We start from the raw sequence: 25304 nt of genomic DNA on the forward strand, positions 1-25304 counted from the left end.
AATTAAAAGGAGATTAGGACGGGATTTACGCGACGAACGGCCTCTGTGAACTACAGTCGAGTTACAAATCGACCTACGTGTTTAAATGCGATCATTTAAATTATTTATAAAAAAAAATCATAATAATAAATTGTAAAAAAATCGATGTTAAAATGGACTTATTCAACACCGATGCGGTCTTAAAAAGAATTTACACCGTTGTAGCGGTGATATTTAGGGGTGTTATCTAACCGGTAGACATAAGGAGTCAATTGACGATTAGAGTATGAGGGTGTGAATGTAAATGTTCTAAGATTTATAAAACAGAACAAAAAATAATAATAATGTTTAATTCAAATTACGAAATTATCGTTAATTGAGATAAAAACGACTCTTTAAACATGAATTAGTGGAAATAAGTGAATATTCACTCATTCCAAGTGCAAACCGAACCACTGATTTCAAAAAGTGGTTCGGTTGACACTCAGAATCAGTGAATATTCACTCATTTCACTTATTCATGTTTAGAGAGAATTTTTCTATGAAATAAAAAATGTAACTTTTATTAAACTGAACAAATTGCTGATATTTTTGATCACTTGTCAAATTGAATATTTAGGAACATTACTTTCTAAAAATGAATTAGTGAAATGTACTCCGAATTATTAGAGAATATGCAGCAGGAACCAGCTATAAGTATACCACTGGTCGAATTAGTGTTATACTTACAGCTGTTGAAATAGCGACTATCCACTGATTTGCAGTGAATTTCACTAATTTATTTTTAGAAAGCATGATTATTTTTTTCATTACTCTGTTATTTAGTTTGCATAGATACTTCAATCATAAAAATCTGATTCCTATATTTTATATGATAAGATTAAAATGTCTCGTCAAATATTTTTTGGATTTTTCTATCAACTGCTCTCTTAACCCTCGGAGTACACTGGGGGTCATTATGACCCCAGAATTTTTTTTATCCTAAAATATTTCTCAAGTCAGGTTTAATTTTAACTAATTTTTTCATCGTTAAAAATTAGTTAATTCGAAATAATAATAGTTGTATTCGAAAGAGCATTGTTTTATCTACAAAAAACGTCATGACCTGCATTCCGATATGATGCATAGTTTTTGAGATATAACTCTTCGGAAGTGAAGTGGGGTCAATTTGACCCCGGGTGTACTCCGAGGGTTAAATTTGAAATAGTGAAAATATTGCCTATTCACTGTTTACTAGTGAAAAGTATGTCACTGATTTAAACAGTGGTATACTTTTCACTAGCAATAAGTGACTATTCATTACCAAATAGTGATTTTCACTAATTCGTTTTTAGAGAGTGGTAAATCGGTCGTATCATTAAATTTCCAAACAAACAAACAAACATTTATTTGTATTCGAAATACAATTCGACTTCTGATATTTCAAAAAATAAAACTACTTGTTTTTTTAACACCACTTAACACCAGAACAAAGTTTAACACCATTTTCGGGGTTTAATTTAATACCTATAACCTTAACAGCGAGATTTAGTTTGCAGTGCAGTAATACAATAATAATCAAAAATTCTTATTTATTAACTCAAATAATTAAACTACACGATGAAAATTTTCTAGTAATAATTGTCATCAATGCCTTCAATTAATTGCTAATTAACGGTATAGTAATTTTCAAAGTATTCGCCATTTTGCTATTGGTATTGACAATGATCGCAATTTGACGGATGACAATCACTATTAATAATTAAAATAACCACAGGCATAGTTTACAGTAATAACTATAATGTAAGCTAACAATACTCATTAGATTGAAACACTAATAACAGATACTGTGATAAAATAGACGAAACCAAAGCAACTGAAGACGAAAATACAGAAAAAAAAAATTATCTTTGTTATAGCTGTTATTTAATGGATCTATTAGTGAATTATTATATATTGGAATTAGAATCACGATATTACTATTCGAATATTAGCATTATACCATTATAAGCTTAATAGTCAAAGAACAAAAGCTTATTATCACTAATTTGCGATCATTAAACTACACGGAAAAAAGAAATATTAGAGTTTTATGTGATAATGGGGCGCTTGGAATTTAAAATTGGAAATACTTAAAAAAATTATGTAAAATCTACAGTTTCAAATAATAATTTTATTAATTATAGTTATCGGCAGTTAGTTTTAAGGTCTAAGATCTACTTTTGATTACACTTTTAGTAAAATTCTGAAATTCTTATTTTAAACTGTAATTTTTATAGTTTTCCAATTGAAGCCCTAGGTTACTTTGTGAAGCTGTACTCTCAAAAAACGAATTAGTGAAAATCACTATTTGGCAGTGAATAGTCACTTATTGCCAGTGAAAAGTATACCACTGTTTGAATTAGTGACATACTTTTCACTAGTAAACAGTGAATAGTCACTATTTTAACTGTTTCAAATTTAAGAGAGTAGTTTTTAATGTTTTCTTTTTGCCGCCCTATTAAAAAAATCCATGTGGGTAACATGAAAACCATAGGAATCCATATAGGAAAGTATTGATTCATGTAAGAATTCATAGGAATTAATATAGGAGTATATAGAACTGTATAGAAATCTATAGGGATCTGGATTCCCCTATAGAAAAGCTACATAGGAAACTGTAGATATCTGGATTCCCATATAGGAATTTCACATCAGAAACTGGATACGTGGATTTCCATATAGAAATTTTGATACATGGATTCCTTTGTGGGAAATCCCGATAGGAATCTGGGTTTCTATATAAGTAATTTTTATAGAATCTGGAGTAACTAAATTTCTATGTCTGTCGTCTATCGATATGCACATACGAATAAAAGAACAGATTAATATTCGATCGGCAGGATATTTTTTAATAATCTTTGATGCTTTTTATATCAGTATTTGTAACAAGCTATTGATTTATTAATTAAGTCATGTTTTACATCTTTATAGAAACTAAAAATAATTTCAACGTAACACTAAATTAGGAATACAAAGGTATTGTACTCCAGGAAAGTTTATGAAAACACATACGCTTTTTATGGTATTTGTATCAATAACGTGACGCTTTTTCTCAATTTTCCTTATTTCTAATCCATACAAGATTCCCATGCTCTCTAAACATGAATAAGTGAAAAAAGCGAATATGAATATTCACTAATTCTGAGTGCCAACCGAACCACTTTTCGAAATTAGCGGTTCGGTTTGCACTTGGAATTAGTGAATATTCACCCTGGTCAAAAATAAAACTTGGTTTAGACTTGGTCGTCTTAAATCGTGACTAAGTAAGACGACCAAGTCTAAACCAAGTTTTATTTTTGACCCGGACACTCATTTTCACTAATTCATGTTTAAGAGTGGGGAAATCGACGTAAAAAATCACTTAGGAATCCATACTACAAATATGGATTTGGCATAGTGTGGATTCCTATAGGAAATCATATGGGAATCCAACCGGAAACGCCGTATGGGATACCATGGATTGTTTTGGAAGAGAAATCACCGAAAATAATAATGATTTAAATTTTAACGTGTATTGAAAAAAACTGATGTTTGCTGCGAAGTCAATTAAGTCGACTTGTCAACCGCGCGGAATATTCAAATGAAAGACAGCTTGCTAAGTAAATAAAATGTAATTTACAGCGAATATTTTTACTTCTCAATATGTGTAAAAATATTTAATTTGTATTAAAATCCACGGAATAAATAATTTGACAGGACGATGACTGAAGTGTAATAAGTTTTCACTCAACATATGACATTCAAATAAAAGTTTAAATAATAAATAATATAAATATATATATAATAATAATTACCATTTGGCACTGTCGGTGGTTTTTTGGTCTGCACTCTCGCTGTAGCGTTGTTCACCTGTCAAGATTAATAATAAAAAATTTATTAATAAAAAATTCTCAAGTACAATTTAAAATTAATATTTTAATAAAAAGGACTCGTACGCGGTTACAACACAAAAGACACTTGACATACGAGTTAATTGGATTTTTCTGTTATTTTATTTCAATTTTTTTTTTTTTCTGTTTTTTTCTTTACTTTACTTTTTCATTTTAATTAAAACCACGTACGAATCCATTAATTAACTACAGTAACGTAAAATCACATATTTTTTATTGTTTAAAAAAAAATATTATCATAATTTTTAAATTAACAACTCTAATTATAACTAAAATTTTATTTTAAAAAATTTTGATTTTACGTTTTCATTTTTTATTTATAATTTAACAATTTTATTGTAATCTTAAATATATATCATTTTATCTCATGTTATTTAATGTACATTTGTCATAAAAAATTTAAATAATATAATAATAATAATAATTTAATACATGAGATAAAATGAGTTTTTCTTTGAATTCGAGCAAATTATTGGATTTCAAATTGAAAAATTAAATGATAATTAATACACTGTAAAAAGAGCGGTGTTAAAAATGGACTAAATTGAACACCACGCGGTGTTAAAATGAAATAACACCGGTTTAAAAGGTGTAATTTGGCGGTGTTAAAATACCAGTGTTAAATGGGTGTAAAAAAAAAATTCCACGTATAGAAATTAGAAAAAAAATGTATTACATATAAAAAAATATAAAAATTTAATGAATATTATCTGGAGGAAATTTAAATTTTGCTATGTACTTATTTAAATAATTCTTCACGTTATACTCTCTTAAAATGAATCAGTGATAAGTACTTCAATCAGTGAATATTCACTGCACAAATAGTCTCAAGTATGTCACTAATTGAATCAGTTATATACTTGGGACTGATTCGCAGTGAATATTCACTGATTTGTAGGTTCACGGAAAGATTGGAATCCGACTGGTTACTGTTCTGCACCCGACTCAGTACGGTGCTGGAAAAAAATGCCTGATTGTGGTGCAGCGCCACACTGATTACTGTGCGGGACCTGACTGAGTCGTGTGCGCATATCACTCAGTTAGGTTTCGCACAGTAATCAGTGTGGTGCTGCACCACAATCGAGCATTTTTTTCCAGCACCGTACTGAGTCGGGTGCAGAACAGTAACCAGTCGTGTTCCAATCTTTCCGTGTTTTTTCACTGAGTCATTTTAAGAGAGTACGTAATTTATTTAAAAATTACACAATTTTACGCCCGCCATTTTAATCACCAATAATTTAATTAATTAATGAAAATACTGTCTAACTGTACACGGAAAAAAATTTACTGTTGTTGCAACATGACCGATTTCTTGCAGCTGCAGGAAAATCCTGTTGCAGCAACAGTAAATTTTTTTCCGTGTAGTTATCGCGTAAGTAAAAATATTCATAAAGTTAAATATTTTAATGCCGGGAAATTTTTTAAACACCGGTAAAGAATATTTACACCTTCGGCGGTGTTATTTTAACACCGCTTTCGGTGTTGAAATTTACCACCGAAAATTTTATTACACCGCCTGGACTTACCCCTTTTTTTACAGTAAAAATACTTGTAATTATAAATTTAATTGCTGGAATTCAAAGAATTAACATGTAATGAGTAATGACATTAACAAATAATCGCTATGTCTTTACTGCTAACAAGTGTTGAGTCGACCACGTGCCTTCAACGTCAAAAGTAATCGGGAGAGATTTTACCTCTTTTTATTCTAGCTCAAGTACTGAAGATTTAAACGAATGAAACTAGCATAGCTTGCACAAGTAATGAGAAGCTGGATTATATTCAACACTCGAAAGGACTACTTCTGTTGAACCACTTGGTAAGTATCAAGGGCTCAAGAGACGAAGCTCAATTAAGAGTCAAGTAATGTTAGAAAACGAAGGTTTGACATGAATTCGATTAATGTCACATTCATGATTCACGATCGATACTTTTGAGGCTGAAGACTAAGGGTCGATACTTCGCTCGCTCGCTTTCTCTTTTTTTTTTATTTATTTTATTAATATTAATCCTTATCCTATAACTTTCTCATTCAATAGATCGTAATTTCCATTGGAAATGCATTCTCTCAATTTTTTTTTTTTTTTTTTTTTTTAATCACTAAAATGAATTTATTTTAATATTGGAAACAAATAGTGTAATCTGGGTGAATACTTTATGACACATTTGTTTGTTTTTAAAGCATTGTTAGCATTTAATAATTGGAAAAAAAATAAAATAAAAATAATTGACAATTCAGATATAAAAAATAATAATAACAATAAAAAAAAAATTCAATAGAGAATATATTTCACGATGAGACTTATCACGTATGACAATTGAATGAAGAAAAAGTAGAACATGACGTAAAATATTGCAAGAAATAAAATATGCAAAATAAAAATAAATTTAATGCATTTTCTTTTTTTTTTTTATTTTAAATTTAATTTATAACAGTATCCATAAAAATTAATGAATATAATAAATATGATTATTCAGATAAAATTATTTTTTTCGGTACAATGCTGAGAATCTAAAAAATTTGATAAAAATACACTGAGTAAAAATAACTTTTAGAAATATTTTATTTTATTCTTATAATAAATTATGCTATTGGAAATTTTCAACCTGATATATTTATAGGGCAAAAATTTTATAGCTTTAGTCAAAATTATTTTTTTCATCGAAGAAATCTGAGCTTCCCGTATGAAAATAATATATATAGTCAAAATATATGTAAAAATATATGATAAATATCAGAAAATATATGTGGCCAATTTAACTATATTTTCTGATATATTTTTTTTTATGTTGAAAAATATAATATTTATAATGTACGAGTCTGTATATGTTTAGCATATATAAAATATATATGTCAATCATATACAAAAAATATATTTTTATCAAATATGAAAATATATATTCTTGTCATATACGAAAACTATATTTTCATCATACTTAAAAATATATATTTTTATTATGTACGAAAAATATATTCTGATCATATATAAAAACATATATTTATATTGTGTATGGAAAAAAAAACTTTCTTATTCGTATGACCAACTCCAATTAAATTAGATATAAATTTTAATATACTCTTTAAATTGCAGTTAAAATTTTCAAAATTAGTTAATTTGATGCGAATATATATACCCATATACATATACATACACCGAATAAAATATATGCTTAAATATGACAAAGAAAATATATGGTGCCATATATAATATAAATTATATGCTACCATATATTTCATTTCATATAAAAATTTTATATTTTTTGAATATAAAAGAAAATATATCAATACAATATATTATAAGGTAAATGTAAATGTATATACAGCTTAATATAAAAAACATATAAGTTACATATATGGAATACATATATTTACTACTGTATATAATTTTATATTAAATCGGCCAAAATCTCTATATGATTTTTTATAATATACAATATAAAATATCATATATTTTTTTGTTGCAAACATGTATGATTTTATATATTTTAACCATATATTATTTTTTCATATGGGTTAGCTCGATATTTCCTGATTTTTTTTTTTTTTGTAGTACTGTCAATAAATTTTGATTTTCTTCTGTCAAGAAAATAATTCTTTTCTTTAAATATAGAATTAATAATTAAATGATTTTTAGAAAGGCATCAGTTGCTTACAATATTTTTGCTGAATGTGTCAAATGCCTACTATATTTTCTCGTATACCATAAATGCCTACTGCCAGTTAGCCACTAAAATTTATTTTTTACGGTTCTGTTGCCCATAAATATAAATATATAAACATAAATATAAAATATATAATTTAATTGCATACAAAAATTATTGCAGACTTCTATTGCCTACACGGAGAGAAAAGTCAAGTAAATATGCCTATGCAGCATCGCAATAATTACATTACTCTATAGTTCGTATAAGCAGTCACATAAGAGCGGCGTTACACAAACTATAGAGTAATGTAATTATTCCGATGCTGCATAGGCATATTTACTTGAAATTTCTCTCCGTGACTTAAAAATGACTCATGATGTTCAACTGATTACTATTTAAGCGTATACCCAAATAAAAGAAATGTTTAATTACTGTAGATAAGCTCCTGATTTTGCTGAGAAAATCAAGTACTTGAGGAAAAACTCTTAATATTCAAGACCGTACACTTGAGAAAAATATCAGAACCACTGTCATTTTTACAATAACATGACTCGCCCTGTCTGTAATATGATCCTGGGTTGAATCTCATAGTCAATGCAGAGAATGACCTGATCAGGTCACTAATCTCTGATAGAAAACTGTCAAATTTTCCGGTTACTATTGTGAATTTTTCAAATCTGCTGTTTTGTTTCAAGTACTTGATTTTCTGAGCGAATAAATCAGCATTTATGTACAGAAATTAGTAGGGACAAGATTTTTGCCTTATTTTTGAAATGAGTAGTTCAAATTTTTGATATTACGGTGAAAACATTGGTCTTATTAAAAAAGTGTTCGAACAAAAGTTGTCGGAAATTTAATTTTATAAAAAAAATGTCTCCTATGATTTTCTTGTACGATCAGTATTTTCACCGTAATTCCAAAATTAAGATTCATAATAAATGATTCAAAATTTGATTAATTATGAAAATCTTAATTTTAAAATTACGGCTTTCTTATTAGTCCTACGAAAAAATTATAAGAGACATTTGTTTTGGAAAATTAAATTTCCTACAACTTTTGTTTGAAAAATTTTTTAATAAGACCAATATTTTCCCCGTAATATAAAAAATTTCACACCACTAAGTATTAATTATTTTTAAATTAACGCGAAAGTCCTGGCCCTACTAATTAGATATATCTTTGATTTGGGTACACAATTAAATGATATATTTATGTAGGCAATAGAACCGTAGAAAATAAATTTTCGTAGCAACTGAGTATAAGAAATTATAATGTAGGAAAAAATTTTGTGACATTTGATGGCTTTCCTAATTTTTATTAATGTACTACTCAAGAAAATATTTTTTTTACAAAAGTTATTTTTTTTCAGTGTATATGCAAAATTTTTTGAGAAAAAAAAATATGTAAATGTAAGAATTATTTTATTATATTTATTAATACCAATGGCACTGTAATAAAAAAAAATGATTGGTATATTTAGATAAAAAAAAAAACTAGTACGTCATGTTCTAGAATTTCTGATTAAATTCTACCGCAAGACTACTCACTATCCTCAAGTGTCCTCGCACCCTAACGCAAGAGAGTATAAAGAAATATTTAATTTGACTTTTAATTACTACAACCGAGACAAATTGGCTACGGGAAACGACCCAAGAGTGGTTGTGGAATCTCAAACGCAAGCTGCATCGCGAAAATGAAAGGGGTTGTGTTTTATAGGTCAAAAAGATAGGGAGGGAAAATAAAAAAGTAAAATAAAGAGGATGATACAAGTGGGCTCTCATCCCCAGAGGTAACTCCACTAACGAACGAGACGGACAGAGAAGGAGAGAGGGAGAGACTGGGATAAGAGATAATGATAGAAACCCACGTTGGTTAGATGGAACCCGAAATGTAAATAAACAAATACTGGGGAATCTCGATAGATTTTATTTATTTTTATATTTAATTTTTTTATTTGCGGCTCCAGTTTATCCAGAGTTTTAACTCAAAAACAACTTCTCTGGTGTATAATCGGGTAGTTTACACACCACTGATTACCGGCTAAGTTACACTGAAGAGGTTAACAGATACAATTTATTTTAATTAATTAAATACATTTGTTTACTTTTTATAAAAAAATAACTTTGTTTAAATTAAAAGTAAATAAATTATTTGTGTAATTACTTTTTACTTTATGAATTATTATTTACTCAGTAAAGAATTTTAATTTTTTTTATGTAAATATATACATATATTTTTAAGTACAAATTCGCATTATGAAAGTACTCATTTTAAATTTCAAATTTATAAGTTAATTAAAATTTTTTTCATTGAAAAAAAAGTAAAATTTAGTAATTAAAAATTTATGCAATAGTCGAAAAATTTTTTTTTCATGATTCTACTACATTTTAAAAACTTGTAAGGTAAAAGCCCCTCTACCTGCTCAGAGCCATTAGTCGCTCACTTTAACTGTTTAAAGAGTTTTTTTATAATTTTTATAAAAAAAAGTTACAACTAAAAATATTATTACTGATAAATAATTATTTGTGAATCTAAATATATTAAAATATGACGTATCAAATTATTTTATAACAGATTATAAATTTAAATTAAATGACTGTTTTCAAAATCGCGCTCAGCGGGGCATTGTTTACTTTAACGTTCATTCGTTAGATTAAATTTAGGTTACGTCAAATTTTTTAAGAATTGTTATAACTATATCTTATTAAATACATTTTTAAAATTCATGAAATTTTATATTATGAAAGAATAAAGTAGTATAATTTATAAATTATTTGTCCAAATTAATAAACTTATCATAGTTTAATTGATATTGTCTTTGAGCGACTATAGGGCCATGTGTTGGTCGAGTAATGGTACATCACAACTTTTAGTGAGCGACTATGGGTACACTCAAGGACCTTATTTTAAAAATTAATAATAATTAATTATCAAGATTTTTCTTCAAACTAAAATTTTATTCTAATACTCAAAACTTCCAAAAATAACTATAAAAAAAAATCTGGTTTTTCATTTTATTTATTAATTTATATTGAGTGATTTAATCTCACTCCAATGGAAAGTGACCGGGTGTAGGGGCTTTACCTTATAGGCGCGAAAAAAAAAAAGAATAAGTGGACATTTTCTATTTAAATAAAAAAAAATGTATATAAGATGATTATTAAATAACTCGATACTGGAAAGTAACTAATTAAAAAAATTGATAAGTCGGATACAGATTTTAAGAGAAAAAAAAATGTAAAATCTTAAAAGTTGTTTATATTGAAATGGAGTTAATTTATAAGTTTTGAACAAGGCTGTATTTATACGCCCTCAAAAACTCAGCGTAGGAACTCAAAGAGACGGCGGAGATGAGAAACTCGGTAAATTTAAGGGGTAAACCATAAGGGTGAGAGTAGTAGTTGACGAGATGGAGATGAGGATGGAGATGGGTAGAGCTGGGGCTCGCGAATCTGCATTAATTTGACTTGCTAAGCCGAAAACTCGAGAGTACGGTAACGTGGGTATAGTGGACCAAGAGGTGAAAGAGGTGAAAGAGGGAGGAGAGATTGTCAAGAGGGTAGAGAAGCTGGGAGTGACGGGAAGAGAGGGAGAGACGTGAGTCTGAGGGGTGGGAATGCGGTCGGTTGAAATACTGGGAAAACGATGCACGTACGAAGGTACTTAGTGCTACAGAGGTTGCCCAGAGGACCCAATGGAATAGAGAAGGGTGCCAGCCAACAGTTGACTCTGCAAATAGAGGGTGTATCCCACAATTTGTTTCGCGCGACCTTAACGTCACTATAGTCGGCGCATGGACGACAACTCTAAGCTTTAGTTTTTTATATTTTTCGGTCGTATAAAAATTGTCAGGTTGACTTTTTCCGATGCTCGTGACTCTAAATGATTCATAGACGTACCCGGTCTATGCTGCTCAGTTTACTCGTGACCTGGTGGACGGTAACGATAGGCTTTTACGATTTCACCCTCGACTACAACTAAACCCTCCTCTCACTTCTCTGCTCGTTTTACCCAAAGGTCTCGAAGCTTGAGCTTTTTGCCTCTATAATTCAAACGGGAATTGGAGCTTTACCACAATTTGCTCGTCAAGAATAATTTATTTCAACAACGTCTTTGACTTTTAAAAATTTTAAATTAACAAACTTTATAATTTTTTTTAATTTAGATTTTTATTTAAATATTTTTTTTTTTACTAAATAAATATTTTATTCTATTTTCATCAAACTCTACATTCTCGTGCCATCACTTAAGATATTAAAAATAATTTATTAATATTCCCGTCTGAAAATATTTCTGAGAAATAATTCAATTTAATATGCACCGGTTCCATTAGTATTAAATATTAATATCAAAATAATAATGACTCTAATTAATTATTCAAAGGGCTCGAGATTAAATCACGGACTGATACCTATCTACAAAAGTATGAAAAGTGATAATCATAATAATAATAATTATAATTGCGCTGCATTTAGTTACTTGAATTAATTATGAAAACCCCGTTGGGAATAAAAGTTCAGAAGGTTTTGTTTAGTTAAATTTTTTAAATCGAACATTGAATAACGACGAAACATCGTACAAAGAACGTTCATTAGTATAATGGCGTAGTGAAATTTTTGAGCGCAATACGCGTGTCGTGCATTTACGCGATCAAAGGTCGCGCGTGTTTTATTCGACAGTAAAATAAAAGCTTTAAAAAGATCCATATATATGTATACCTGTATATATGTATGTGTATATATATGGAGTTTATATCCACATGTATACATATATAGATATATTTATATGCATCTACATGTAGCCTGCAATGAGATTTTCATTCCAGCGTCATCGGAAGCTCCATTATCGCGTTCGCTCCCGTTTCCTTCGTACTTTTACTATTATTATTATTATTTTCTACTCTTTTCTTTGCATTTTTGTTTTGCTCATTTTTTTAGACCGACTTGTTCCAAGGGATGAATCTGCAAGCTCCGTGAACCGAGAATAATCCGAGCTGTATTGCTAGCTACCTACACATACGGGGTGAGAAATTTGTGATTCAAGCACGACAATACCCCGGGAAAATGATATTCAACGGGCTGAGACACGATTAATCGTCATTTTTTTACCCTCATCCCTTTGTCTTTTTTATCCCCCTTTGTTTTTTCCTTTATTTTTACTTTTAAATTATACTTAATCTGATATACTAACGCAATATAAAAATGTAATTACACGGATAAAATCAAATAGTTACGTTTATTTTTGTTAAGGAATAACAAATTTATAGATAAAGGAAAATTTGTTAATGACATATTTACATTTTAAATGGGATTTTAATTATATATGATGGATTGAGGGCTACTGAAGTAGGGGAGAGTGGACACGATGGAATTCATGAGCTAGTGGAATAAATTTTTTTACGGGGCTTGAGAGGATGACTTACAAATTTTTTTTATATATTTATATATATAGGTATGTAAGGGAAAGACGGGCAAAACGGACCACTCAAAAATTAGCTGAAAATTTTTTTTTTCAAAATTTTTCTTAATCTTCAACGACTTTTTTTTGTGAAATTTCGAGATTCAAAAATTTTTTTTCAAGAATTTTTCAGTGAACTCAAAATATTATTGGCCATAAAAAAATACATACGTCTTCTTCGCTATATTTAAATTTTCTCTGTTATTTTTTTTAAATAAAAAAAAAAAAAAATTTCTTGAGGTAGTCCGTTTTGCCCACGTGAAAAAAAAAAATTTTCTACGGAAACTCGAAATTTGATTTAATTACGTCAAATGGAAGTCAAAAAAAAAATTCACCGAATTAAAATTCCCAAAAATTTATAGATTTCTTACCGGTCCCGTTTTGCCCCTCTCTATATTTTTGTTTTAAAATCCGTTCTATATTTTTTCTATTAATTAATTTTTTTGATGGGTACAAAATTTTGTTTCAATTAAATCAATTTTTCAAGTGCCCCAGTGTTTTTTCTACCACTCGGAAAATTTCTGTACGCGTAAATTTTATATGGATGAAAAAAATTTTCAATTCCAAGTCTCCCGTCATCTGGCTTCCCCTCAAAGTATCACAAAAATAATGACCAATTAATCATTTTGGACAGCGATAATGAAAAGGAAAAAAATAGTTAAAACAGGGGTGGAAAATAAATGATTATGAGATATGAGTTGCGTGATTTGGGGTTTTGTACGAAGGTTAAAATATCGAGTTCATTATTCGACACTTAATTTAATAACATTATTATCATTATTGATCCTTTAATTACCGGGTAACCTTTTTATGAAAAGGTTACGATAATTAAGGAACAATCCATTAATTACGAAAAATTAATTGAACCAACGGAAAAAAATTTCGGTTTATAAAATTCAAAATATTTCGAAATCTCTTGCTAGGATACGAAGACACTTTTCTCGTGCCCACATGCGTGTTGATTTTTCTTATAAATAAAAAAAAATAATAATAAAATACAACAGTCGTATAAATAAAAATAAAATTAAAGTAGAACAAATAATAAATGATTTGATGAGCGAGAGAGAGTTAATTACAACCGCATATGTAGCAAATACAAGTCTGACATTTAATATGACTTTTCAGTGTTTTCATTTTTTTTTTTTTTCGTGTGTTATATATGTGCGTTTCCCTTCACGTGACGTTAATTGTTGGTAATTTACCTCCAAGCTTAGGTGAGGAATATGAAGGTGGGGAGATAAATAAGCGCAAAGTGCAAAAGATATCAGTGAAATTATATTAATTAACAAAAAAAAAAAAAAAAAAAAATGGAGATGAAAGAAAAAATAATTTATAAAAACTAGTAAATTAAATTGATGATAAAAAAAAGTATAATACCAGAAAAAATAATTTCATTCAAATTAATTGAAAGCTGAATTTTAATAACGCGGGTTAAATGAAAAAGTTAATTGATTTTAGTAAAAAAGAAAAAGATAATACACCCTGGAGAATGAATTACGTGTGAATCACGTGAGAGAGCGGGCAGTGCGAGTCTAAAATTTACACTGTTATTTAAATAAAAAAAAAAAATAATAATAATAATTTTTTTCCATCACTTTACATCCATTTCAATAATTATTTAACAACTTTTTTTTCATTCTTCGGCGTGACACTTTGTTCCTTACCTTTTGAGGACACTTTGGACGTGAAGTTTCTATCCTCAGTGTCCGTGTTTGCCCGGTTCTCTCATATATTTTGTTCAATAACACATTTATAACGAGAGAGTGGACTAATTTTTTTCTAATGTGTTTTTGTATTTAATGTAAAAAAAAGCCTCGCTCTCTCGCTCTCTAGCTTTATCCATTTTTTTATAAATTATTTGTCATATATTTTTTATGTATGTATTCCATCAGTGATTTTTTTAATTTGATTCAGTTTTCTCTCGCATAATCACGCCCCCAAGCTCTATAAGGGACAACAATTATTTTTTATAAGTCATGTGGACGAGAGAATTATTAAGTATTTTTTTTTACAAGTACGTTTTCCCGCCAAAACCTCTGTCTGGGAATTGACGTCTATTATTTCATAACTTTTTTTTTAAAATTATTTTTCCGCATTAAATTTATATCGTAACTCCCGCGCAATGAGATCGACGGGTCAGGTCACCTAGAGTTAACATCTACACAAATTGCCAGTAAATTTTCATCGACTACTGAGTTGAATTTGAATTTTTTATTGGACCGTTGACTGCGTCGACTTGTCTCGGGAGTTACGATACAAGAATAATTCACGACTTTATTGAATTTTTCATGTAGAATAATTTCAGTAATCGAATTTACATTAAATTTTATTTTATTTATGATAAAAAAAAAAAAAATGAAATCGTGAATATTTCTTGTGTAATTGAAAAATAAAACAATTAATATATGTAATAAATACATACAAGCAAGGACGCATGCACGTAAGACCCGTGCAAGCGCCTGTGCTTCAAACCTGTGAAATATAAAAAAATAATATATATAAATAATATAAATATATATATACATATTATGTATGTATATATATAAATTTATCAATTAAATATTATTAACAATTAATGTTTATGTATGTAGAGTAAATATATATAATAAAATAATGTTTTTTTTTTTAATTAAATATATATATATAATAATTAATATAAGAAAGTATTTCATGCACACCTCAATCTTTCTGCCCTCAACCACGGTGCCGTGTAGCCTCTCACGTGCCTGGTCCGCATGGGCACTATTCGCGAATGTTACAAAACCGAATCCCTGCATGCAAGGACAGACAAAACAACATGCATTAAACTCAACTTACAGACTCTGCCACGCTCGACGGGCACGGCCCGCCGACATCTCGAGTACGAGAAATCAATCAGATCGTGCCCCCGATCACGATTTTTTTTTTTCAAATATTTTTGGTTTTTTTCATATATAAAAATTAATAAATGAAAAAATAAATAAATAATAATTTAAAATTTAAAAATTAGTTATTAATAAATTTTATAAAAATTATTACACATGTACATTAAGACATTTATCACAGTCGTTCATTAAAAATTTCATTTTAATAATTAATTTTTTAGTCTCGTTTACTGAAAAATTTTTTTGAATATATAAAAATAACTTATTTGCCTAAAAAGTTATCAGACTCTCTTTGTCTCATTTGTATTTTTAAATTTAAATATATATATATATGTATGTATATATTTTTTTTTATTTGTCTCTCAACCCGAGCCTTTTCTCCTCCTGCGTCTGTTCATCCCCCGAGTTCCTCATCCGCTCATGGACAATGAACGTCTGGAGAGAATGCAAAGGGAGGAAGAGAAAGAGGACTTGAGAAAGGGAGGGGAAAACTGCCACGGATAATTAAATCGTCGAGCTCAAGACGCGCGATGAAAAGCTGGATCTTTATATACGGGGTGAGGGAGAAGAACAAAAAAATATAAAAAAGGACAGAGTGTAGGAGGCTGGCTTGAAAGTTAGTCACTGAGACTTTTATATCTTTTTGTCAAGTCTTGATTTAGCGACTACTAGACGAGTTACTTCGTCTGTCAGTTCATGAGAGACATGACGGATAAAATAAATTTTTTTTTAAAATAAAGAATGTTCGATTCTAGTCGATGCACAGTTAGAAATTTTGTGTTAAATTAAACGCAAATTGTGTGGGGCAAACAGTCTACACAAATTTTAGTGTTAATTCAATACATTGCGTTTGTGTTGATCTTTAACAAAAATTTATGTTAAATAATTGAACACAAAATCTGCTATTTTGACAGAAAATTTGTGTAAATTTAACAGACTTGTTGTGTTAAAAGTAAATAATAAATATGAACACATAATTTAACCGACTCAAGTACACTGTAAAAAGACCGGTGTTAAAAATGGACTCATTTTAACTCCGCCCGGTGTTAAAATGAAATTACAACAGTGCAGGAGACGTAATTCGGCGGTGTTAAACCGGTGTAAAAGCGGAGTAATACCGGTGTAAACGCGGGGTAAACTGCGTACGCTTGGAGTATTAACTTTAAAAATTATAAAACACAAAAAATGTCAGTTCTTTAAGAAAATTAATAAAAAACATCATTTATTAACAAGTATAGTGATCGAGTAAGTAAAAATATTCACAAAGTAAAATATTTTAACACCGGTAAAGAATATCTACACCAGCGGCGGCGTTATTTTAACACCGGGGAATTTTTTTTAACACCGGTACAGAATATTTACACCGGCGGCGGCGTTATTTTCACACCGCTTTCGGTGTTAAAATTTAACACCGCCGATTTTAACACCTACACCGCTTGAACTTACCCCGGTGATTTTTCACAGTGTATACTGATCTACCCTTAGTACAATTTAGCAAACAATTAGTTCGAATTTCAGTGATTTTTTTCAAAAACGGAGCTACGAATTATCCTCCCGTAAAATGAAAATAAAAAAACCATTGAACCTGATGATAAAAATATTCAAGTTATCTATGATTATATTTAATTGTAAATCAATTATAATCCAAGTTTCCTTGCAGACAATGCTGCTGAAATGCTTTGCATGGTTACAGTAATGAAGAAACGTGCGGGAGTGTTTAGCTAAACAACACAAATTTTGTGTTAATTTTCGAATAACACAAGAAATTTGTTACATTGCAGACTTTCTAATCATTTAACATAAAAAATCAGTTAAAGTAAAATAACACAAACGGTTTGTGTTGAATTAACAGCTTTCTGTGTGGAAAATCAACACAAAATTTAACCAAATAATTTTTTAACACAAATACACAAAATTTCTAACTGTGTCGATTTATCGAATTCACACTTGACATTTAAAATTTGAAAAGAAAAAATATTCGTTATTTAAAAATTTAAAATTTACTCGAGATGCCGGCGTGAAGAGCGAGAGCCTCATACTGCCTTTACATAGACGCACCAAACCACGTGCAACAATTAATTTAAATGGTAATATTATAATATCAATAACAATAATAATAATAAATAAATAAAGTGTTAAGTGATAATGAGTTCTGTTGTTATTTAAACGTCGTATTATAAATTAATAAATATGTAATATTGTAATTAACAGTTTTTAATATTCAAGATTTTAAAATTTTTAAATTACAAAATTTTAATAAAAAAAAAAATTAATTTAATCTTTTAACTTTGCCATTAAATCGAGAATGGAATTAAAAGTTCTCGAGATTAAATTGAATTTTTTATTAATAAAATTCAGTTTAATTTTTGTAAATTAAAAAATATTTTTTTAGTAATGAAAAATGAATAGTAAAAAAATTTGATATAATGTTTTATAGAAAATAAAAATGAAGAGTACACTCAATAAGTCGATAAATCGTCAGAATCGAATGTCGAGGGTGCAAAGTGCTTTTAGCCTTAAACGAATTGGTTAAGGTTTGCTCGCACCGGCAGCTCGTTGGTTAGAGAGTGTAGAAAAAAAGTTCACAGGGTGATTGTACTTGTATTGGTAATGGTAGTGGTGGGGGCAGAGGGAGAAGTAGGGGTGAGATAGGGGTTGGAAATAGAAAAGAGGAAAAAGGTTGAGAGGAAATGCAAGTTAAAAAAAAAAAGAATAAACGAATACGAAGATAATCGAGTTTGTAGAATAGGATGGACGTTCGACAGTGGCAGTTTCGATTCTCGCGGACATTCAAGAAATTGTGTTACTGTTGAATAAAATCGAATGAAAACTTTTCCTACTTTGCGTTACTTTTTATATCACTAGATTAATAAAAAAATTATAAATTTATGTAAAGCGAATTTTTTTTTTCAGTTCATTTTTAATTTACGTAACAGAGTAATTTTATTTATTAACAAAAAAAAATTATGAGCCAAACAATTTTTCTTTGACAAGACTGTTAACTCTAACTACCGAGACTGCATCAAAGATAATTTTTTTAATTAACTCTCTACCACAAACGGTTACTTTAAAAAATTGTAAAAAAAAATTTCCTATTTTTTATACTGGAATTAATTTAAAATTTTACTTAATTAATTTTCCACAATTCAAATTTTTTTCTATTTAAATTATCAACTTTACCCTCTGAATTTTTTTTAAATCTTCAAACACGAGGGACAAATAAAATAATTTATTTAATGATAATCTAGAGACAAAAATAAAAAGTTGAAGCAAAGGTCAATGAAAGTTTTTTTTTACTTAAATCTATATAACTAAAAAGTCCTTTATTTTTCTGAGCTTTTTTTTTTCTCGTTATCAGATGCACACTCACGTCTCGCGCGACTTTACGACTACGAAGCGTCGATAATTCCTAGGTAGAAAAGGTTCGTAGACGAGAAGGTAAACGTGCACAAGTTGCACGAGATCATTTTCACCAAGTGAGCTTATCCGATCGCGAAAATTGCACGCGGTTTTATCACGCACTAGTCAGTACTTATCGACCTCGTAGGTGATCTTTAGTAATAATTGAGTCACGGTAGAATAAATTTAAACAATGATAGTGCAAAATTTTTACTTTTTACTTTTCAATCTTATCCTAAACTTCTTCTACTATATCATTATTTTATTTTTATAAACTAAGCGGCACTTTTTTCTAATAGTGAAGAAACCCGAGGCAGTTTTTTTCACGGTTGATAATTGTGGGACATAATTATTACTGATTACGAGATTAGGAAACACGAGAAAAAACAATGAAGTGAAGTAAAGAAAATAATTTTTACTAGACGCCAGTTTGGATTTAAAAGTTTTGAGGACGATGACAGGTGAGGGTGGAAAAGACGCGGGAGAGACTAAATAATTGGATGAGACTAAGAGAGATTGTAAATTATATTAGTTACCAAAGCTGTAACTATTGTTAATGTAAGAAAGCTTCTATTCACTCTACGAAATAACTCATGGGAATTCTTTTTTCATTTTTAGTTTTTTTTATGGCTCGGCTAATTTTATTTGACGTGTCAATTTGTTTCAGTACGTGTTGACATTAATGCTCATAGTCGTGTAGTTGTGTAGTGACAATAATTAATACAACAGAAATACCCTAAAAAAATATGATCCTAAAGGTAGCAGACGATTAACAATTTTCGGATTTTTTTTTCGACGATTTAAATTAAAAAAACTAAAAATATGCACATGTAGAAAATTTAATAAACTACAGGTGCATTTTTTTCAAATATTTTTTTTTTTATAATTCATCATTTTTAAGGAAATCAAAAAATTATCAGACGTCGGTTCACTTCAGGATCATTAAAAAAACTTGATTTTAAAAAAAAATTTTGTTTTCGCCATAAAAATTATAATTTTTTTTTTTTCTTATAAAAATTTAATAAATCAATGAAATAATTTACTGGAATTTGAAAATTTAAAAAAAAAAAAATTTATGTAATATTATATTTATTAAAAATATCAACTAATGTCGTCGGTTATCCGTGAAATCGAACGTGACACGTCCGTTTTATAAATACGGTGGGACAAATATATAATAATAATAATAATGATAATAATAATAATAATAACAAATGACGAGACAAATCGTAGCAACAAAAAAACCAATGGCGTATGAATAAAAAAATATATATGTATACATACATATATCATATTTATTAGACGTGTAATTAAATATTTGGTTAAATTGGAAAACGAGTAACGGTTTTCATATTTTAAAAAAGTGGATGATATATAAATTAAAGCCAGCCTTCTATCTAAACACATACGGTGAGTGGTAAATAGAGAAAGATTTATATTTATCTATACATATATATAAATATAAATATATAATTTAGTTATCAAAGCATATAGATATGTATATATATATATATATATATATATAAAGATTAAATGTCAATAACTTTAGCCGTTCGTTAACAAATAAACCCGTATCACCTAAACGTAAGCGTGCGTCTACTATGTACATACAATAAAATATATAGAACTCGTAACGTTAATTTATTAATGTGTTAAATGTATGTGTATATATATATGTAAGTGTGTGATGGACAAAATATTAAATTATAAATTTTTTCGAAAGATGCAGAGTAATAAGTGATAATTTCATGCTTGCTCTCGGTCCTCACTGACTTTTGATGCTAATTTTTTTTTTTTTTTTTTTTTTTTTTTTTACAAGCATTTTATAATTAGCAACAATCGCGACGATAATTAATCTCGTCAATTCTTTCAATTGTCACTAATTGATTAACTATTATTATTATTATTTTTTTAGCATCTCTCGAGATTTTAAGATATTTGAGGATCATTGGTCCTGTACTACACCAGAGCTTCAAGATGCAATCAAATTAATCTAATAAATGATAAATATCAGAAAATTTTAATTAATTTTTTTTTATTTAAAATTTTTGAAGTTAAATTTTATTTTAATTGATAAATTTCGGACTGACTTTTTTTAATAAAAAATGAAGAATTTAATTTGTTATGTAGTGAGTGATATATAAATAATATATGTTTATTTTTTATTCAAATCGATATTTATATGAATAATATATGACAGTAAGAATCTTAAGTTGAATGTGTTTAGTAAAATATATTTTTCTTTAAATATAAATTAAGGAAGTCTATAAGCCGCAATTTAAGGAGGGTCTATAGTAATTTTTTTCAAAGCTCTTCTTTTAAACAAAACCTTTCAGAAGGGGAGGGGGGGGGGGTTCAGCGTAAAAAAACTTTTTTTACGATTTTTTTTCTCAAATATGGATTGAGCAATTTTAATCGAATCTTTTGTACATTATTGAGCATACTTTTGACAATGTTGTGTAATTTTATCATGCAGAAATATTGAAGTATAAGCCAGTAACAGAGCTTCCCCCAGAACGTCTCGAGAAAAAAACCAATTTGCGGTGTTCACTATAACTCAGCCGGAAATTATCTGAAAATGAAAAACCATGAAAATTTAGTCAAATTATAATCAAATCTTTCCCCCAACGTTCTCTGATAATTTTTTTTTTCATTCAAAAATTTTTGGCGGCCATTTAAAGTGTGAACTGTTATTTTCCACGAAAACGACACACTTTAAATGGCCGCCAAAAATTTTTGAATGAAAAAATAAAAATTATTAGAGAACGTTGGGGAGAAGATTTGATTATAATTTGACTAAATTTTCATGGTTTTTCATTTTCAGATAATTTCCGGCTGAGTTATAATAAACACCGCAAATTGATTTTTTTTTCAAGACGTTCTGGGGGAAGCTCTGTTACTGGCTTATACTTCAATATTTCTGCATGATAAAATTACACAACATTGTCAAAAGTATGCTCAATAATGTACAAAAGGTTTGAATAAAATTGCTCAATCCATATTTGAGAAAAAAAATCGTAAAAAGTGTTTTTTTTTACGCTGAAACCCTACCCCCCCCCCCTTAAATGCAAAATTGAGAACGATACTCGATGCATTACTTTATAATTTAGCAATCTACATTTTCATTTTTTAAAAATTGTTATTTGTTTAAGAGAAAAAGATGGAACAAAGTTTCCATTTACTGCGCAAATGCAAGAAGAATAGTATTCGTCGACTTGAGTGATAAAGAAAAAAGTTTAGACCCGTCTTAAAAAAAAAAAGTATTAAATTTTTGTTTGTTAACTTATTTTTATAAGATTGTATATATCTAGTATGAATTCGTATAAACTTGAGTGTGATGTTGATATACTGGCTGAAAAACTCATATATCAACATCACACGAGTAGAACGTCTTATATGTACTTATTTGTACTAAATATATACGATGCTTTTTGTGAAAATACTTAAAAAATATCCTGCAATATCCACAGAAAACGACCCAATTTTTGTAAAGGTCAACTGTCAGTTTAGTGTCATGTGTCAAGTAATTTTTTTTTAATATGAAATTGCTAAGCGGTCTATAATTATTTTTTATAAAAAAATCCCTCTATTATTAATTTTTATTTTAGACCTTTGAAGTCACGATCTCTTATTTTCCGTCATTTTGTAATCCTGTAGTGGACAAAAATGTTCGGATTATTCTTTGAATAAATCGATTGCCAAAAAAAAAAAGCTAAAAATATGAATAAGTAAAAAATGAAAACAAACAATGGCGTGAAATTTGTTTACCGGGTTCAAAAATTTTTATATTATTGGTAATTTTCACTATAATTCCATACTGTCCCTAAATTACTCTCTTCTTAGTAATTTTTATCAAAATTTTGTATGGAAAAAATTACCGAGTGTATTATTTTTAACGTAAACGATAAATTTCTACCTAAAGACGAATTCGAATGTCAAATATCTTCTAAAAAATCATTTTAAAAAACTATCCAGAAATTTTTTTCAAAAATATGCAGGAATACTTCTTACATATCACACGGAAAAAAATGATTGACAATAATTGTAGTTTAATTTCTAATTATTTATGTTATGTTCAATAACTAATTTCGTTTCAATCAGTAAAATTATGATTTTAATGTTTAAACTGCTATAATTAACAGTTAATCGTTGAAATATAAGGCTTGTTTATTTAAAATTACTACTTAAACCTTAAAAAACTACAAGACACTTGTCAAAAAAATGCATCTGTTATTAATTTCTTACGTTCGACTCCATAATATTTACTGAAATTCGGTCTAGGCGCGCTGTTGACAAGAATCTCAGTAATATTTACTAATATTTTTTTTCCGTGCACTATCTATGATATTTTTTTTCCTTTGCTATAGTTTGCTAATTTAAAAAAATGACCAATTTCCGATAAAATTGAATCCGGACATCTATAAGTGCCCTTGCATAATTTTGATTTTATCTTTAAAATTACGACAAAATTCTAAATTTTTGAAGATATTAAAACCTATGACCTTTTAAATTGAAACTAAAAAACGGGGTTATTTAAAATTTGGCTTATAGACTTCTTTAATTTACAAAGAAAAATTGTAGTTCAAAAATAGATCCAAAATAAATTAATAATCTAGTAGAAAAAATGAGTAATTTAAATGAAATATTTTTGAATTAATTCAATGAATGTTTTGATGAGTGTGAATTGAATGTAGCAGACATGACAAATTCCAAATTACAAATAAACGAATTAAATAATTTAAAATGTAAAAATTAAAAAAAATGCACATACTCATTTTCCAATTCTATAAATGCGTATTTTTAAAATTTTATCTGATTTTCATTTAATTCCCTTATTTCAAAATTTTGAAAATTGACAATTGTCATCTACATTCACACTCATAATGTGTTAATGTATGAATCAGTGTACTGGTTAATAAAAAAAAAAAGAAAAAAAGTTCTGGTGCAGCAATTAATCAGGAAGACCGTTTAGTTTTTATAACCAATGGAAAACTAAAATGATATTTATATATGTAATAAAAAAAGATGCGGAAGGCTTTCTAGCTAGAAAAAATGCAACAGCTCGTCTAAAAACTACGAGGACTAACACCATTGGTTATTAATGTCATAAGTAACCCGTAACTGACACGTACACTGCGAAATAAAGTGTCACCGGTCGGGGATCGTTTCGAAAGCATATTTCTCTATGTTTTTATACAAAAAAATATAAATTCATATTAAAGTCTGCGTTAATTCAAATATATGTACATTTCATAAATAAAAAAACAAAAATGCATTATCATTATCATTATTATCATTGATGTTTACTATAAAAAAAAAAAAAAAAAATTACTTTCGAAACACCGACTGGCTTAGAACTGTACGTTTGACTCGTCTTTTTTTTTTTAATTGTATTTTTTTTTTTTTAGTAAATTACAAAAGAAATTCCTTGAGTTGCTGTAATTTTTATAATTCCAAAATGCTGCACTTCATTAGGGATGCCACATTCCATTTACATTGACGAAGCTTTCGAGAGTATTATCAGCCTTTATTTTATATTTTTAATTTAACGGCTAAAGCACAGTGCTTTTACAAAATGGAAGATACTACCCGCCGAGTCTAGCTTGGCGAATTGCGGATTAAAAAAAAAAATTTTAAATTAATAAAATATTATATATATTTAATACGACGTGTGTATGTCTTTTTTTTTTACTTTCATGTGAAAATGTACGATATTTGCAGAAGCAGTATGGTGGCTGAAAATTATTATTAATACAGCGAGAGAGGATTAGTAAATATAAATATGTAAATATTACAAGTAAATATTAAATATTACTCAATTATAAAAGCTTGTACTTTATTTATTCAAAATATGGTAATTTATATATTTATTAATTTATTTATATAGAAATATGGTTTCATTTAGTATTGGATGTAAACCAATAGCGGGTCCGCTGAGGGATTTTTGAAATTTCAGTAAAAAATTTAGTTTGAAAAAATTTTGGTATTGAATTTAAAAAATTTCAATATATGGAAAAATATATGAGAAATTTTTGGAAAATTATTTAAA

At 28.3% G+C, this 25304-nt stretch overlaps 1 protein-coding gene across 10 annotated transcripts in view; it reads right to left on the reverse strand.

The window, feature by feature from the left end:
- LOC130664649 (RNA binding protein fox-1 homolog 2) overlaps positions 1-25304 on the reverse strand; it is a 138654-nt gene that overhangs the window by 60404 nt on the left and 52946 nt on the right. For 8 of the 10 annotated variants that reach the window (XM_057464667.1, XM_057464665.1, XM_057464664.1 and 5 more), the window contains exons 5-6: positions 15671-15763; positions 3795-3849 (exon numbers count right to left, since the gene is read on the reverse strand). In XM_057464667.1, coding sequence (XP_057320650.1) covers positions 3795-3849; positions 15671-15763 — 148 coding nt within the window. The remainder of the gene's footprint in view (positions 1-3794; positions 3850-15670; positions 15764-25304) is intronic. The other 2 variants (XM_057464671.1, XM_057464672.1) reach the window with 1 other exon arrangement.

The sequence above is a fragment of the Microplitis mediator genome, chromosome 3 (assembly GCF_029852145.1).
Source record: "Microplitis mediator isolate UGA2020A chromosome 3, iyMicMedi2.1, whole genome shotgun sequence".
Classification (NCBI taxonomy): domain Eukaryota; kingdom Metazoa; phylum Arthropoda; class Insecta; order Hymenoptera; family Braconidae; genus Microplitis; species Microplitis mediator.